At 40.8% G+C, this 16,615-nt stretch overlaps 1 protein-coding gene across 3 annotated transcripts in view; it reads left to right on the plus strand.

Moving 5' to 3' along the window:
• FOCAD (focadhesin) overlaps positions 1-16,615 on the plus strand; it is a 126,989-nt gene that overhangs the window by 96,565 nt on the left and 13,809 nt on the right. For all 3 annotated transcript variants that reach the window (XM_080372894.1, XM_080372895.1, XM_080372896.1), the window contains 11 exons: positions 117-225; positions 733-849; positions 2,608-2,846; positions 4,506-4,595; positions 10,359-10,506; positions 12,353-12,472; positions 13,423-13,545; positions 14,296-14,373; positions 14,748-14,819; positions 14,974-15,076; positions 16,218-16,298. In XM_080372894.1, coding sequence (XP_080229020.1) covers positions 117-225; positions 733-849; positions 2,608-2,846; positions 4,506-4,595; positions 10,359-10,506; positions 12,353-12,472; positions 13,423-13,545; positions 14,296-14,373; positions 14,748-14,819; positions 14,974-15,076; positions 16,218-16,298 — 1,280 coding nt within the window. The remainder of the gene's footprint in view (positions 1-116; positions 226-732; positions 850-2,607; positions 2,847-4,505; positions 4,596-10,358; positions 10,507-12,352; positions 12,473-13,422; positions 13,546-14,295; positions 14,374-14,747; positions 14,820-14,973; positions 15,077-16,217; positions 16,299-16,615) is intronic.

Here is a 16,615-nt window from a genome sequence, read left to right on the forward strand (position 1 = left end):
TAGGTACAAAGGCTTTCCCTTGTGGAACACCTATGGCATAATGTTTTTGCATTGAGATACGTGTTTTGTTGTCTGCATCTCTATTATGCTTCTTAACTGTGCCTTTTTCTGTCCAGAGACAGCCCAGTGGTGAAAGGAAACTGTATTTTTGCCTTAACTGGTCTTGCAGTTGCTGTAGCCAAATACGAAAGCAGTCTTTCCTCAGACACTGAAGGGATGCCTGAGGTGAGTCAATCTGCGAAAAAAGTTCTCTACTTTTAGTGAAATATAATGAAGCAATATGACCACGTGTTTGGGGCCTGGTAAGTGGATGTGAAGTACTTCATATTTTGAAGTTCAGATTTCACCCTGCTCAGTGAATGCCATCTGGTAGCTGCTGTGTGATCTGTACAAAAGCAGTCAGAGTTTGTAGGTGCCTTCTCACAAAAAACATAATGACTTAACACATTTTTTTATTGGTGTTGACAGATGAGATAGAGGTCTAGTGCACACTGAAACCCAGCCAGCCTCTTTCTTACCATTTTTGCTTTCACTGCATAGAACCTGATCAAAAGTAGTGTCTGGAGGGTCAGCATTGGCAAGTAAATCATGCTTCTTACTGTATGTAAGCATGGCAAAATAGTCTCATTCCTGATGGATCATAGCTGGAATATCAACTGCTGAGCTTCTGTTCAGCTAGGACATGATTTAAGAAAAAAAATAAGCATCATTATTTGATTTTGGTTTTTACAGACTGAACCTGATTTTATTCCCACAAAACACTGGATTTATATGGTCACAGAGACTCTCTTTAGTATTGTGAATAGCCGCTATCATCCTAAAGGTCAAGTCTTCCCATGTTTCTACCAGGTATGTGTTGTGGTGTTAAAGGCAACCAAATAATGTCTGTATTTCGGAGTTCTTAGTGTGGAGTTTCCTGTTTCTGTTTGCCCTGTAGTAGTTATAATAGAGGAGAATCAAAATTTTTCTTGCTTTTGTTCTTTTTATTTCGTTATGTTTTTTGCTTTTATTTGGGTTTGTCTTTTGTCTTTATTACCAAAATAGTAAAAACTACATGTGAGAACACATGAATGAAAGAATTTTTTAAAACAAAAAAAATCCATCAAAACCTAAGAATATTTGGCACATATGTACAAAACAAAACTTTTTAATATGAACAGACTCTCCTCAAACCACACTATCAAATCCTGGAGTGATTCTGACACCATTCTTTAGGGCTCTGAAATCTTTTTCAATACTTTCTCAAAATGTGATAGTTATGGAGCCAGTGATTCTTATTTTACAGTACCTCTTGAACCCCTGAGGGTCAGTAGTTGTATAGTATGTGCTTGCAGTGTGATAACCAGCCTGAAATTCTCAAGCCACATCAGGCAGTTCTTAAGTAGGGTCTTGAAATGGACTGAAAGCTCAATATAGACCTTAAGGAATAGGTATTGTTAATTCTTTGACTATCTGTTATCAAAACAAGATTGGAGATTCTTTGTGTCATGGGTGCGGAAGGAAACTTGGGTCCTACAAGGCCAAATACCAGCCTGCTAGTGTGTCATAATGTTTTCTAACCAGAACTTTAACTGCATTCATGAACTGTGTTCGGTCCAGTAATGAGATGTTAGCATCAAAAAGCTGAAAATGGATCCTGAGTCAGCTTTGGCATGTGACCCCTGTCATCACTGATAGGGGACATACATCACCAAAACAAATGTAGTGTTAAATAAATGCAAGGCTGGTTGGACATAAGGAAATTCAACCACTTGGTTAGCAGTAGCAGTTCTTGTTAGATTGTTCTGTCATTCTTGCCTTTGAAAATAATACTGTTTAAAAAAGGTATTTTTGAGACGGAACAATGTGACAATGCTCCATTTCTAAAATCCGCTTACTTCAAAAAAATGTTAAAATCTTATGTGTGTAAAATTCTAGGGCACACAGTTGAAATCACTGTCTTGCAGAGTGCCTTGCATCCTGGAGTTTTTTCTTTTCTTTTTCAGAGTTGCATGTGGAAATTGACAAATATACATTAGGCTATCATTTACAGTCAGTCCAAACTTGCTTTATAAGTAGAGGTAGCTGTATGGATTTTACCTTTCAAAACGGAAAGGAATTAAAAACATTTGTAAGAGATCTTTCTTCTAGAAATAATCTCTACTGGTTATCTTGCAAAATGTCATGGTATTTTTTATCCTAGGTGTGATGGTTTTAAGTTAGTGCTTTTTCCAGCTCACTAAATTCTTAGTGTGTTATAATTACAGAAGTACACTAACATCATGGCTGGTTTCTGTTTTTCTGATCATGCTGCTGCATATTTTAACAGGGAAGGTGAAAACTAAAATAGTCCAATGTATTTATGTGCCTACTAGCTGTTAAAATCTAGTTGCAACCTATCTTATTTTGTTTACAGTTTCATACTTAACAATCTTATTTACGCTTAGAAAATACATTATGAATAGAATTGTTACCAGAGGCAATTCCATGAAATGCTGTTTATTGTCAGATTGGAGTACATCTGTGCTGCTGTTTGCTCTATATGTATTTATTTTAAATTCCTAAAGTGCTGAGTGTTACTACCTGGAAAGGAGATCTATTTTCTTCCCTTCTTTTATGTTTTTCTAGAAATCCTATTCAGGTGAAAATACTGCTAGTATTATAGCTCGTTCCTGTGCCGCCACTGCTTTGTCTCTCCTAGTGCCAGTTTTCATTGTATCATGCAAGGAGAAGGTGGAGGAGGTCCTGAGTATGCTGACTGACAGGTTACCTGGGAAACCAAATGCTGATGAGTCTCAAGCTGTTCAAATCCATGTTGGCCTTGGTTTGGGGATGTTTATCTCATGTTCCTATGAAGAAAAACTCAGGTAAGGTTTACTATATGTAATGTAGGTATGCAAATAACTTAATTTTTCAGCATATGGCCTTAAGTTCTGAAGAATTATTTACAAGTCATAGGCAAATGATTTTGAGGGGATCTGCAATGTTTCTTAAAAGGGGTCTTTTGTTATCAGTCTTTACCACACCACCCCCAGTGCTATCCTGGATATTTTGCCATTTTTTCAGGATGGATGATTAATTTTCATAATACCCTAAGGTAAGTGTGCAAAGAGTCAGCTAGAAGAGGCACACGCTTGCTTTTAAACAGCACTAGCTGCCCTAGGAGGCTTAATTGTAAAGTAATTCACAATATAGTAAAATAATTCACAATAAATTCTCATTGGTTTCTTTCTAAGTGGTGCTCTGGACACTGGATAGTATCCACTTACATCATGTGAGTCACACATACAGGGATGGAGCTATAATGGAAGTAGTGTAATGGACTGTCTTTAAGGCATGCTGTTAACAGCTGTGTTGGCAGCAAAGAGATGTTCTGAAGTTGGTAGAAAATGCCTCTTTTGCAGAACAGTTGGCCTTGGCTGCAAATTTCTGATGATTCCAGAGAAATTAAGAAGCGGGTTTGGCTTTATACTCCTCCGTCTTGACTACTAGGGATCCTTTCTGCCTATAACATATATCTATATACCCATAATAGGGTATATACTATATATGCCTGTATACCTGTAATAAATGTTGAAATAGTGCACAGGCACAGGTATCAAACAGATTTGCTCAGTGAAGCTAAATTTTCCAACATGCCTGCCTTTGTTAAAATGCTGTTCAGCATTGCTCTGTTCTAATCCTTGTCCTTTTGTGTCTTGATGCCTTGCTGCATCTGACTCAGCCATGTAACTTGAGGATGGGGTGTCTCACAAGAGAATGATGTTAGGTCAGCCTGGTGTTTTGGAGTATTTGAATGTTTATTTTGCATTTTGGGGTTTTATTTGTTTGGCAAGAAGTGTTGAAATCAATAAATTTATCTAAAAATCTCTTACAGACTGTAGCAGTTTTTACTGTTCCACTGCCCTGCATAACTTCAAAGCTTAATTTTAAACACTCTTCCAAGAAACAAGAGCAAAACTTGTAGGGATGTAGCTGTAGCTAATATAAAATCATAGAGTCTGTTTACATTAAAGATGCCCTGTTCATTAAGAAAACTGTGTGTGTTTTGTAAGAGGGGAGTCCCTGTGACATCTTTGGATTGAGAAGTAAATGCTTCCTTTTTTATCATTAAGTTAGGTAAATGGATGGAGATAGGGATTTACAGAGCTAATACCTTAAAATGTCGTAATTTTCAGTTTATAAATAGTTATAGATCTAGTAGAGATCATGTTCCATCGGTATCCCCCTCCCCCTGTGAGGTGTGTTTTACAAATCCTAGATGCTGGGTGTTGTAGCAATAATGATTGCCAGTTAAGGTCTGAATATGTTTTTGTTATTTGTATATGAGTATGTTTATATGAATGTGACACAAATGACCAGTCATATAGTTATTGCTTACAGACTAGTATAAGAACCTGCAGCAAGAAGAGAACTCTGTTTACTGGCACATTAAGTCTTAGCAGGTGGTTTAATATCCTGTATGATTTAAAAAGCAGAGCTGTGTTTTGGATGTTTTTGGTTTCTATTTTGATTTGTTTTTGTAGTGACATACCCAGTCAACAGATTAACTTAGCTCTAGTGAAGTCCCTGGATGCGCTGGAAGAGTGCTGCTTTGACACCAGTCTGGAGTACAAGTGAGTTTCCTTCATTCCTTATGATACTTAGTTTTATTTTGAACTCCACCTTTTCAATTCATGCTTTTATTCCTTAATTCTACACAGAGAGTGTAAGGATAGGATAAGGAGACAGCCTGTTCTGAGTTCTGCCGTAGAACCACTAACACACACAGGCTGGCAAGGACCTTCAGAAGTCCGCATCCCTCCCCAAGACAGACTCGGCCATGGACTTTGACTTGCCCGAGGCTTTACAGTCAGGGCTTGAAACCCCCAGCACTGGAGGCAGCACATCGTCTCTGGGCCCTGGTGGCACTTCTGGGCTGTCCTTACTTCCATGTGAACATCTGATGATATTTCAGCTTGTGCCCACTGCCTCTCGGCCTCCCACCATGTAAGAGCCCAGCTTCATCTCCTCAGTCCTTTCCTGTCAGTGCTGGAGATGCTGTTGGGTGCCCCCAAAGCCGTCCCTTCTCACAGATGAGCCAGCTGTGGCCCCACAGCCTTTGCTGTCAGGGCAAGGGCTCCAGTCTTGCTGCCTCAGTAGCATCCCATGAATGCATTCCAGTTTTGTTGATGTCTGTCCTGCATTCAGAGCAGTATTCCAGGTGTATAAGTGAGCACAGAGTAGAGGCGTGATCCTTCCCCTGGCTCTCATGGCTGTGTCCTTGTCATGCTCTCCACGCTTTGCTGGCCCTCATCACTGCCTGGGTGCATGTCTGGCCCTGCCTTGGCTTGCTGCCTACCGGTGCCCAAGGCTGTCCCCAAGAGCTAATGCCCAGCCCCTCTGGTCCCAGACTGTCTGTTGCCAGGTACAGGACTGAGTTGGTGCTTGTTGAATTTCAGGATATGCCTGCTGGTTTATTCCTCTGTGTGTTTCTCCCTTCAAAGTGAGTGTCCATAAATGAATATGAATACACACATGCACACAACGCATATATATTAAAAAAAGCCTTCGTATATGTACGTATATAAGCATATGCATAGGTGCGTATATCTAACACACACATAGTTTTTTCCACACAGTCCCTAGTGCAAGGTGAAAAGCAGTGGCCACCACTGCCACAAGTGAAAACCTTGGGCATGTGTAGAGAACACGGCCTTGCTCACAGGCAGCGGGGAGATACCAGCAATTCTAGGAGCAGGGTTGCTGATCTTACCTGCACATGTTCATTAACGAAAGATGTTTCTGTAAGTCCTTCCTTGATGCTTTTGAGTGATTACCAAGGTGTTCGGTGAAGTCTAGCTGCTTCTGCGTTGGAGCCTGTTACTGGTATGTGCATGCGTGTGCAATATAGTGCGATCTCGGGGAGCAGCTGCCTCACGTGACTGACTTGTCTGGGAGAGCCAGGCCATTAGTTTAACAACTGTGGGTGGCATTTTGAATACTGGTTAAAGCAAATATGTTTAAATTAACCAACTGAGGTTATGCTTCAGGTGTCCCAAAGAGAAGAGCAGCCCACCAGCAGGGCAAGAAATTATTGAAAGGTATTGCACAATTAGTGTTGGTAAACCTGGAGTAACTTGAACAATAAAGCCCATGTATTGTTGCCATTACACAGTGAGCATCACTAGTAGTGGGTCTTCCACAGCAGTCATTTCCCTTCTAGGTCAGGGAAGGTACTGCAGTATCTTGAGTGCCTCAGTGCGGGTACATAGAACTTTTATTTGATTTTGAACATCTGCCCAGTTCCTCCCTGTTGAGAGGAAACAGAGCAGTAATTACTGTTTGCTTTTTTCCTTCCCTCCTCCAGTGGACCTCCTGAAAAGCTGTGAGGGGGTCACAGTTGCAAACCGTTGGGCTGTGAACCTGTATGGCTTAGTCAGGATTTGAGCTGCCTCTTGAGTGGTACTGCTTGTTGTGAAACCTATTAGCTGGAGATAAATGCCTCACGGAAAAGCAAACTAGACTTCTCTGGCAGCGAGGGGTTGCCACGGGAGTACAAGACAAGGGCGAGCGGGTGGCCATGGCTGCAGGGTGGGCAGGCATTTGTGCTCCCGGGCTCATGCTGCCCCCTAGCGGAAGGCAGCGGCCCCTGCACCCTGCCCCCAGCCTGCTGCCCCCCGCCCTGCACCCTGCTGGCCCCCTAGACCCTGCCCCCCAGCCTGCAGGCCCCCTGCCCCACATCCTGCTGGCCCCTGGTCCTCCAGCCTGCATGCCCCCTGCCCCACACCCTGCAGGGCCCTGCACCCTGCTATGAACCCTTCTGACCCCCTGCACACAGCCCCCTGCACTCTGCTGGCACCCTGCCTTGCACCCTTCTGTCCCTCTCGATCCTGTCAGCACCCTGCCAGGCCCATGCCCTGCCCTGCACCCTGCTGGCCCCCATCACGCTGTTGGCGCCCTGCACCCTGCCCCACACCCTGCCACCATCCTGCACCCTGCCAGTGCCCTAACTGGACAGCTGTAGGCTTGTGTGATGTGGCATGCCTCCCGCTTGCTTTAGAAAATGTGCATCTACTCAGTAATGCACCTGTGCAGGGTGTTGAGTAAGTGGGACCTCTTGCACATCGAAGGACGTTATTGAGAAACAGATATTTTTGCTGAAGTTTTGGTTTGGTCGGATCTTCTACCTTGAGTATCTAGGTAAGAAAGTGGTTTATCTATGTGCGTGTTATGCAAACTGGAGGTCACAACTGCGGCGAATGAAGAGACGGGGCGCAGCTTGATGCAAGCAAATGTCAATTTATTGTACAGAAGCACGAGTTTATATACACTTTCAGAAGCTGCGCGTTTTAAACAGATTGGTTCTTGAAGCTAAGCCTTGCATACTAGGCAATCCCCGATTGGTGGTTAACTACCAGCCATTAACAGCAAGGTGTTACCTTTCCTTGGCGCCATCCGTCTCCCACCCCCCTGTGCTCTGCAAACATGCCTCATCATGTTAATTGTTGTCTAGACAAGCTCGAGCAAATTCCCCTCAGCTAACTGATTGCCACGCATGGTCCTAGTTTCCGGCCCGCTTCTCACACAACCATGCTTCACTGATCACATAAGCCTTGATAGGAGTGTTGGGTTTATATACAATTTTCTTAATTTAGTTAGAATTGTCCTTTAAAATTGGGGCAGGGGGGAAGAGGTAAGAGAAACGAAAACAGAGTTGTTTTCAATAAGCAGTAAGAATATTTCCCTGAGCCACTGCTTTAGTTTGGTGAAAGTCCAGTTATGTTCCGTAAGAATCTCTGTCAGTATAAATTGCATAAAATACTCTTAAACTGCAGGTTTCCTCTCAGAAAAGGTCACAATAACATTTGCAAATCAGTACAGTTTTATGTTATAACTCCACAGGGAAAAAAAAAAAGTGAAACTTATACTTTTAAAGGGGGAAGAAGATTTCAGATAGTTAAGCGTGGTAATACAATGTTTCCTCAGTTTTTAGCTGAAACAGAGCTTCACAGATGGCAGAGCCCTAGAAGCTTTGCAGTTACTCTTGATTTTAAATGGAATACACTCATGTTATCGAGAGATATGTGAGTGGGCCTTAAATCTGCCCTTATATTAGACAGAAAGTGAAATAAGTAGATTATTAAAATGTACTGGTATGCCACTTTTCAGTATGCATGTATATGGAAAATGTGTATGACAGGTGATTTAGACAGTTCTTTAGGCCACAGGTTTTTGTTATACTTCCTGATTACAGAAGCTATGGAACAACTCTTTTTTTTTTTTTTTTTTTCCCCAACCCTAATTTATGTAGAGCTTAGGTTGAGCTAACATGTACATTCATGGCTGTTAACTTTTCCAGTTATTCATGTAGATTATATTAAGTAGATTTTTTTCAGATGAACCTCAGTGTATGGGGGGAAAACAATAAATAAATAATTAAAAGAAAAAAAATCAATGGCAAGGATCCAGTTGTAACAGCACAGCATATGGGTAACAAAGAGCAGTACATACAGTCCCTGTATTGGAAGGTTTTTCTTCTTCCTACCCCCACTCACCCTGCCTTTCTGCTAATAAAGAAGAACGTGTTGAAGATTCAGTTAACTCTAACCTTATGAAAGGTTTGCATGTAAAAAGTTTTCGAGAGAACTAAGGGGCAGTAGATTTTCTGGCTTGCCTTGTTACATTTCCCATGTTGAGGATGAATTCTGCAAGATCTTTGCAGATACAGCTTTTTGTATAAAGTTACTGCATGGCAGAACTGGGTTGAATCTGTAAGAATAAATATTGGAGAAATATTGAGCAAATGATAAACACTGATACATATTGAGAATGATGTGGTAAGGAGCAAATTGCTATGAAACTTGAAACACACAGTAGCCTTCCTTTAAATTGCGGTGTGGAGCTGTACTGGGTCTGGCTGAGCCCCATAGCAGCCCTCACAGCGCTGTGCTTGTATCAGTAGCTGGAAAGGTGCTGATAACACACCAGTGCTTTGGCTACTGCTGAGCAGCGCTGCACAGCATCAGGGCTGCCTCTCCAACCTCCCCCCACCTTAGGCTGGGGGTGGGCCAGATCTTGGGAGGGGACATATCCAGGACAGCTGAACCCAAGTGACTAGTGGGATATTCCATACCGTACGGCATCTGCTCAGATGTAAAAGAGAAAGTACAAGGAAGGGGGGCATTTTTTATTTATGGTGTTTGTCTTCTGGAGCAACTGCTGGCATGTACTGATCCCTGCTTCCTGGGAAGTGGCCAGACACTGCCTGCTGATGGGAAGTAGAGAACAGTAACATGTTTTGTTTTCCTTTGCTTCTGCACATGAGACTTTTGCTGTTGCTTCATAAAACTACCTTTATCTTGACCCACAAGTTTCTTTTCATTTTATTTTCTCCCTGCCCTGTTCTGCTGAGGAGGGGAGAGGTAGAGCAGCTTGGTGGGCACCTGGCATCCAGCCAAGGTCAACCCACCACAGGAGCATTAAACCAACTTGCTCTTTATGGAGCTTTTTGCAAGGTCAGTAGCTGTTTGATTTGACTTTAAGACATCTTCAATCACAACTGCCATCAGACTTCTACATCGTTGTCCTGGTTTCAGCAGGGATAGAGTTAATTTTCTTCTTGGTAGCTACTGCAGTGCTGGGTTTTGGCTCTGATGTGAGAACAATGTTGATAGGACACTGATGGTTTTAGTTGTTGCTGGATGGTGTTTGTACTGGGTTTCTCAGGCCCTGCCAGTGAGAGGGCTGGAGGGGCATGGGGAATGGGGAGGGGACTCTGCTGGGACAGCTGACCCCAGCTGGCCAAAGAGGTATTCCATACCATGGGGCATCATGCTGCATATGTAAACTGAGGGCAGGGGGGATTGGCCAGGGATGCTGATCGTTGGGCCGGGCATCGGTCAGCAGGTGGCGAGCGGTTGTGTTGTGTTTTCTTTCCTCCCTTCCCTTTGGATTTCATTCCTCTTCCCTTGTCCCTTCTTTTTGTTATAACTGTTGTTATATTTTACTTTGTCTCAATTATTAAACTGTATCTCAGTCCTTGAGTTTTTACACTCCTTTCTGATTCTCCTCCCCACCCCCCGGATGAGGGGGGAGTGAGCGAGCAGCTGTGTGGGGCTTAATTACTGCCTAGGATTAAACCACAACAGTAAGATTTACTATTTTAAGTACACGCTTTCTTCTTTTATTCTTCTTTTATCCTGCATCTCCTGAAAAGCATCACCTATGTGTGAAACAAAAACTATTTGTAAAATTGACTGTGGTAAGTAAATATCCACAGGACTAGTTATCAGGCAACACCAAGAGGTCTTTTTGTTCAGCAACACATGTTGAGGTGAAAAGACAGTTCACAGCAGCTGAAGCATACTTAATTCTTTTTCTTTTGTCTTCTCTTTAAGCACTGGATGTATTTTGGGAGTAGGACTTGTTCTTTCATGTATGAGTCACAGTAGCCAAACAGAAATGCGAGTGCATGTTTCCACTCAATTCCGAAAACTCTGCAAATACCTGGACAGCAGTGAGGACCAAAGCAGATGTGTCCAGGAGGTATGACATATTTTATCAGAAATTTCAAATCTTACTTTTACTTTGCTGCCTCTCTTTAGTAACTATAGACATTTTACTGAAGCTTTATATCTGTAGTACTGGAATGCTTGGTTTCTATTATTTCTTTCACAATACACAGGACTTTTATCTGCTGAAGAAAACCATAACAACAATAATAGAATAACATGTAGGGCTGCTCAAACAGTAAGAAACTGCCTGAAAAAGTAACAGACATCACACTTTGAAGTGCTTCTTTAATTTCTTAATCTTAAGTTGTTGAAAGTTGGGTCATGAGTAACTGTGGGTATGTGTTTGTCTTACATGTAGTTGTTATGGCTCATCTGATCTATGAGAAAGCAGACAGCAAGTTACCCTGAGAGGGAACATTAATACTAATACTTGCTCCTTCAATATGCCCTCTGTTTCCTTCTTTGAAAGCTGGTGTCACTAGCTAATGTGAATCTTGCACTTGTGAATGCTGCTATGGCCCCATTTGCTATTCTCATGATCGTAACGACATTTTGAAGTGTGAGCATGAATTTCAATTTAATTTACCAACATATGTCCTGTAAGTTTTGACATGGTCCATGTACCAAGTGTATAACCTTACTAAGGTAAAACTTGAGAAGTAAAACTGATGAAATTGGAGGATTTTACAACAGAAAACAAGTATTGGAATAAGCAGGTGTTTTGCACAAAAAACAGCAACCCTGTACCTGATGTATGTTAGCCTGCAACAGCTGAACAGCTGAGTTGCATAATCATGTTTTTTCTAAGGGAGTTAGCAGAGATTGGTAGTAGTATTCTCTTTCCCCTCTTGGTACTGCTCTGAAAGCTTTTTATTAAAGGTCTTCTTTTATGGAATTTTATTTTTTTAGCAGTACATATGTGTTGGGGATTAGGTTTTTGCAGTTTATGGCTCATGCATTAAAGTGTCTTGCAGGTATGAAATCATTTATTTCTCCCCAGACATCTCAAAGTGCCTTACTGAACTTAAACTGGGTTCAGTACAGCAACTTCTGAGATGAAAGGCACCATCTGTTTGACATCATGAGATAGTCTGAGATGAGAAGCAAAACCTACCCTTTTCAATTAAAATCTCTGTAAGGAATTGTAAAGATAATTACTTGAGGAAAATTTGGCCAGTACCCTAGAATGAATAATACTAAAGGGATGCACAAGAGGCTTATTCAGAGCTATAAATGGCTGGGATGTAATCCTGTACTCGAGAGGTAACTTTGGCCTGCTGTAGCAAGAGGTACAATCTGAGCGTTACTTGGGCCAAGTCAAATTGTTGTCAGTCCTGCATGGTAGGTAGATGCTGTCTGCTTCCCTTATAGTCATGTGTGGTTTTGTTACTTACCTTCAGTACTAAGGAGGTTAAACGGTGCGCTTAATTTCCTTATTCTCTGTGTCTAAGGCTAAAGAACAGAAAAAGCATCGTGTATCCTTCTGCAAGGATATGAGGCTAGTGTCATGCACTGTGTGGGAGACAGCTCTACTACATGCTCCTTTTCTGGTGTGTGGACCTACTTGTAGCCCTGATGGGATCACAGCATGCTGTGTATGCTCAGATAAATGATGATCGCATACTTCGGTTGAGAGGAGTAACTACATTCAAGATCGGCAGTTTGATCTACATAAAACCAAAAGTACTTCCAAGCTTTAGTTGTATTTGTCAGTGTTAGCATCAGTGAAGAATCTTTCAGAGAGGGGATGAACATCTGAAAGAGTAATTTGAAAACGTCATGTTTTTTTTATCATGCTGGCACATTGCTCCATGTACACATTGCTACAGTGAATTTGATCGGATACTGGTTAATAGAATTAAATATTGTTTTTTCAGGTACTTGCCTATTCTGTGGCCTGTTCCTGTGTCTCCGCTTTCAGTGTTGGAATCATAGAAGCAGCTGAGGCTGAGGAGGCCATGAACAAGCTACATACCTTAGTGGAAAATAATCAGCAGGTCATACGTAATTCAGTGTTTGGGCTTTGCTTCAGTTCTGTTTTTCTCTTGTCTATTTAATATTGGATATTGCTTTACCCAGGCTGTAACTTCAAAAAAATTGTATTGATCTACTTTCAGCATTAACTGACACTGCCTGTGTTGTGCATACCATGCAATTACAGGTGTATAGCAATGGCCAGACAGTGAAATAAAACTGGATTTTATCTGTTTGATTTGGTTTAGAAGGGAAGTTAGTTTTGAGTTCTTTTGGGAATGTTTGAGTTCTCTCTTGAGAACTTTTGAGTTCTTTTGTGTCTTCAGTCCCTGCATTGTGCCAATTTTTGTCTCTTTTATGATGTGTTTCTTTAGATTCTTTGTCTTGGTAGGAAAATACATCTACTGTGCTCTTCTGATTTTTTGTTTTCCCTTAGCCTCCAGACAGTGCATCATAGCCATAGCCACAGCTTCCTACAGGTGTCCATTTCATTCCTAGTGTCCTAGGGTTATCCTTTAAAAATGCCAAAAATAATCTCCATATTTCCGTGTGTGTTCTTTTTTGTTAAATGCTTGCCAGAAAAAAAAAAAAGAAGGGAAAAAAAAGGTAACCATTTTGAATCAAAGCCTGCTATTGCACTAATCAGCTGTTTAGAATATTTATCTGGAAAATAGAAAGTTAAAAATAAACTACCTTTGCTGCAGCTTTTTATCTTCATATCTGAACGACTGCTCTAAAGTAAAGCCTCCAGAGCAATCTACATGCCAAAGATCAGTATTTAGTCTCAGAAAATCCTGTATCACTTGACGTGAGAAAATACTTGAAATAAGAAAGCGTCCAGTATTTTAGACAAAGACATTACTTCTAATTATTGGGAGATAATAAATATTTAAGTAATGTTTCAAAAATATTAAAAAGAATATAGAATCCTATGGAAGATCTTTTTTTTTAATGTGTCTTTTTCACCTTACAGACCCATGGTTTTGCTTTAGCTCTAGGTGCAATAGTATATGGATTGTCAGCTTGTGGTCATGGGAAAGCCGAAGACCTGAGTAACAAACTAATACCAGCCTGGATAAAAATCGTGCTTGCAGAGGTAAAGGAGATTGAATTCGTATCCTGTTTTTTGGGGGGTGATTTAAATGAACAGCAGGGACATACTTATTCTTACTTCTGCAGGAGTGATTCTAGGAAAAATTAGGACTATCTGAACATGCTGTTTGACCTTTGGAAGCAAAAATACAACTTTGTTGTTTGCTAAAGAAAAAAACCACCTGTTTCTCTTCTGCTTGGGTGATATATGGGAAATGCTTATCTCAATTAGATCTTAATTTGGACATCTTTACTAATTTCGAACAATAAGGAGAAAATCTATGTTATTAAATAAAGGTGCCATGTGAAATTAAGTGCTACTTATCCAACTTAGACTAACAGAATGGTGGTTATAGTGCTTGAGTTGTTATAAGAATTTTAATCTATCTCATTGTAATAAATTTGTGTGTTTGAAATCCAACTCGAAATTTACATGTTAGGATTGCAGCTGAAGGTAAGAATGAAGAAACAGTGTTTCAGAGTTGAGTTGCACTGGCATATTTTGTGGAATGCAGACAGTGCTGGAAGAAAGTGATTTGTTAGGGAGAAATGCATGATGATTTCAGATTGGGAGGGGGAAAGCCTTTAATCACTGAGACAGGGATAAATAATTATCCAGCATGCTGGAGTCTGCCATAAAAAGATTGTTGGGTGTACAAGTTGAGAGGTGTTCAAGTGATAGCAGTCATAGTTTTTTAAGTTGGAAGTGTTTGTCTCGCTGCATTGACTCACTGACGCTGAATTGCACTTCCAGGGTTCTCCAACAATGCAGCGTCTGGCTGCTGTCAATGGACTGGTTGCACTGGTGGGCTCTGAAAGTGTCATGATACAGGTGAGAACAAGCAAGCCAATGGTACCTTTATCTCTTCTAGAAATTTAGGTAGAAGGCAAGGTGGAATGACATCCTCTGCATCCCCATGGATACCAGGGCATTCCATTTATGCAATAATGAGTCATGTTGGGTATGAACCAAGCAGGATAGTATTTCAATATGTAAAATGGAGTCTGTTACATTTTCTCATCATGTGGCCCATGTGCAGTGCCATTGTGGAAAAGTTTACAGTCATGTAGGCTTTCTCTCTTCACTCCCACAGAAAGGCACACGTGCAAATGTAATCTGTCTTTTCAGCACATGTTCTCTGTTCTGTTGTTTCTTTTTTTCCCTTATAAAATTCACATAATTTTATTTTTATTTTTCTCTGGCAGCTGAAATCTGAGAGCATTCAGTCGTCCTATTTCCAAAGTAAGCTGAATGAAGTCATCAGAACACTTACACAGGTAAGAAGGTAGCATGTGTTTCCTGCTTTGGATGATGCACTAGAATATTGTGATACCTTGAACAAACAGGCCAAATCAGCATAATGTCTGTGTGCAGCTTGAATGAGGCAATGTAGGGAAATTTGTCTTAACTAGTGGTTTATTGTCTCAATAGGTAATCAGTTTTTCTGGGCAGATTGGCCTTCAGACAAATGCAGCAGGACTTTTGGGACGCCTTCATATGTCCTGTTTGTCTTCTACCCAGAACAGGGCATCCGGTAAGATGCTTTATTATTGCCGCTTAAAGAACATATGGAAGTAGCGCCTAGCTAAGCAGGCAGCAAGGGACACATTAGATAATACAGGCTAGGCACTGCAGCCCTGTTAAGTGACATGACGGCCTTTGACTCAGAGACCCCATGGTCCTGTGTGCCAGGCCTAAAGTTTGGAACATGAAGCAGGCATCAGTGTGCTGAATATGATCTGCCCCCATCTGCTTTTACTTGCAGTATCAAAAGTAAGGTTCTAAGTTGTTCTGATCAAATTTATATATTATTTCTGTCTGTATTCTTTCATAGAATAAATTGTAAAGAGGTTTTACATTACATGTGGTGTATGTTTGACTTTGACATTACCCACTCCATGCCCTGAAAACTGGTTAATTTACTCTTTGTTTCAGCACTTCCCACTGTATAAAAAAGCCAGCTCTTATTTCAAAATAAGAGTTTCTTGTTTCAAAAGTATTTTTCTAGAAGTGATCTTCTCTGGTTAGCTGAAGTCAAAAACTAGTGGTGTGTGCCTGTTCAGTGTAGCAGTTAATGCAGAGATTCATATTCTGTTGATACATCATTATCTTCTGGTGTTGTTCCAGTATCTGCTGGTAAAATAAAGGCAGGATTACACCTTGGTTAAATACCAGTAATAGGAGGGAACAAAGTGGACGCTGTTCGTTCAGTGTGAACCAAATTGGGAGCCAATAATACGAAGTGTAGATAAACAAGATAAAGGCTCTTGCCGTTTCTGCTTTTGTGTAATCTTGGCACACATGCCTGAGGTTAGATAGATGTGGAATGCCTCGGTTGCGTTGAACTTACTAAGCTTTTGAAGCTCTCCCTTTTAAAGCCTGACTTACCGTGACTGATACATTTTAAGGAAGTTCTTATCCCTGGCTTTTCATTTGGGCAATTAATTTATTTTTTCAGATCTTGTACCTCTCACCAACACAAATGTTTATCTTCCCTTAGAAGTGAAAAAGCCAGTGCATCTATCAATAAACTTGTGATCTAAATGCTTCGAGTCACCTACAGAATTAGTTAGCTCAAACATAGCTCAGTTTGGCCTTCGAATTTATGTGGGAGTTGAAGGCTATAATTTCTGCTGACATGTTTTAGTGTATAAACAGTATTTTTGTCTTTACAGTTCCTCCAGATTTTAGTTACTTGCCTCAAAACAGCTTTATCAGGGCAGCCATTGACTTTGCCATTGAAAGTGGAAAGAAAGGTAAGAAGATCAAACTGCATAAAGGGAAATTTGTTATGACAATAAAAGGTCACCCTAATAACCTGCTTTTATTTGCAAAGAGAATTTTCTAAATACTAAATTGAATTTCACTGATGTGGAATATTTAATCTCTAAACAAAAAATTGAGTAACACTTGACACAATAAGGTAGAATTGTGTAGTTAGGGCTTTAATTTTCTCCACTGAATTTCTATGACTTTTTAAACCCTTTCCCCTTCCCTCTGTGTCTGTGAGATGATGTGTCTTCCCTGTGGGAATGAAAGTGAAATCACTTTAGGTTTTCGCATGTATCCTCAG

This window comes from Falco punctatus (genome assembly GCF_963210335.1).
Source record: "Falco punctatus genome assembly, chromosome: Z".
NCBI classification, from domain to species: domain Eukaryota; kingdom Metazoa; phylum Chordata; class Aves; order Falconiformes; family Falconidae; genus Falco; species Falco punctatus.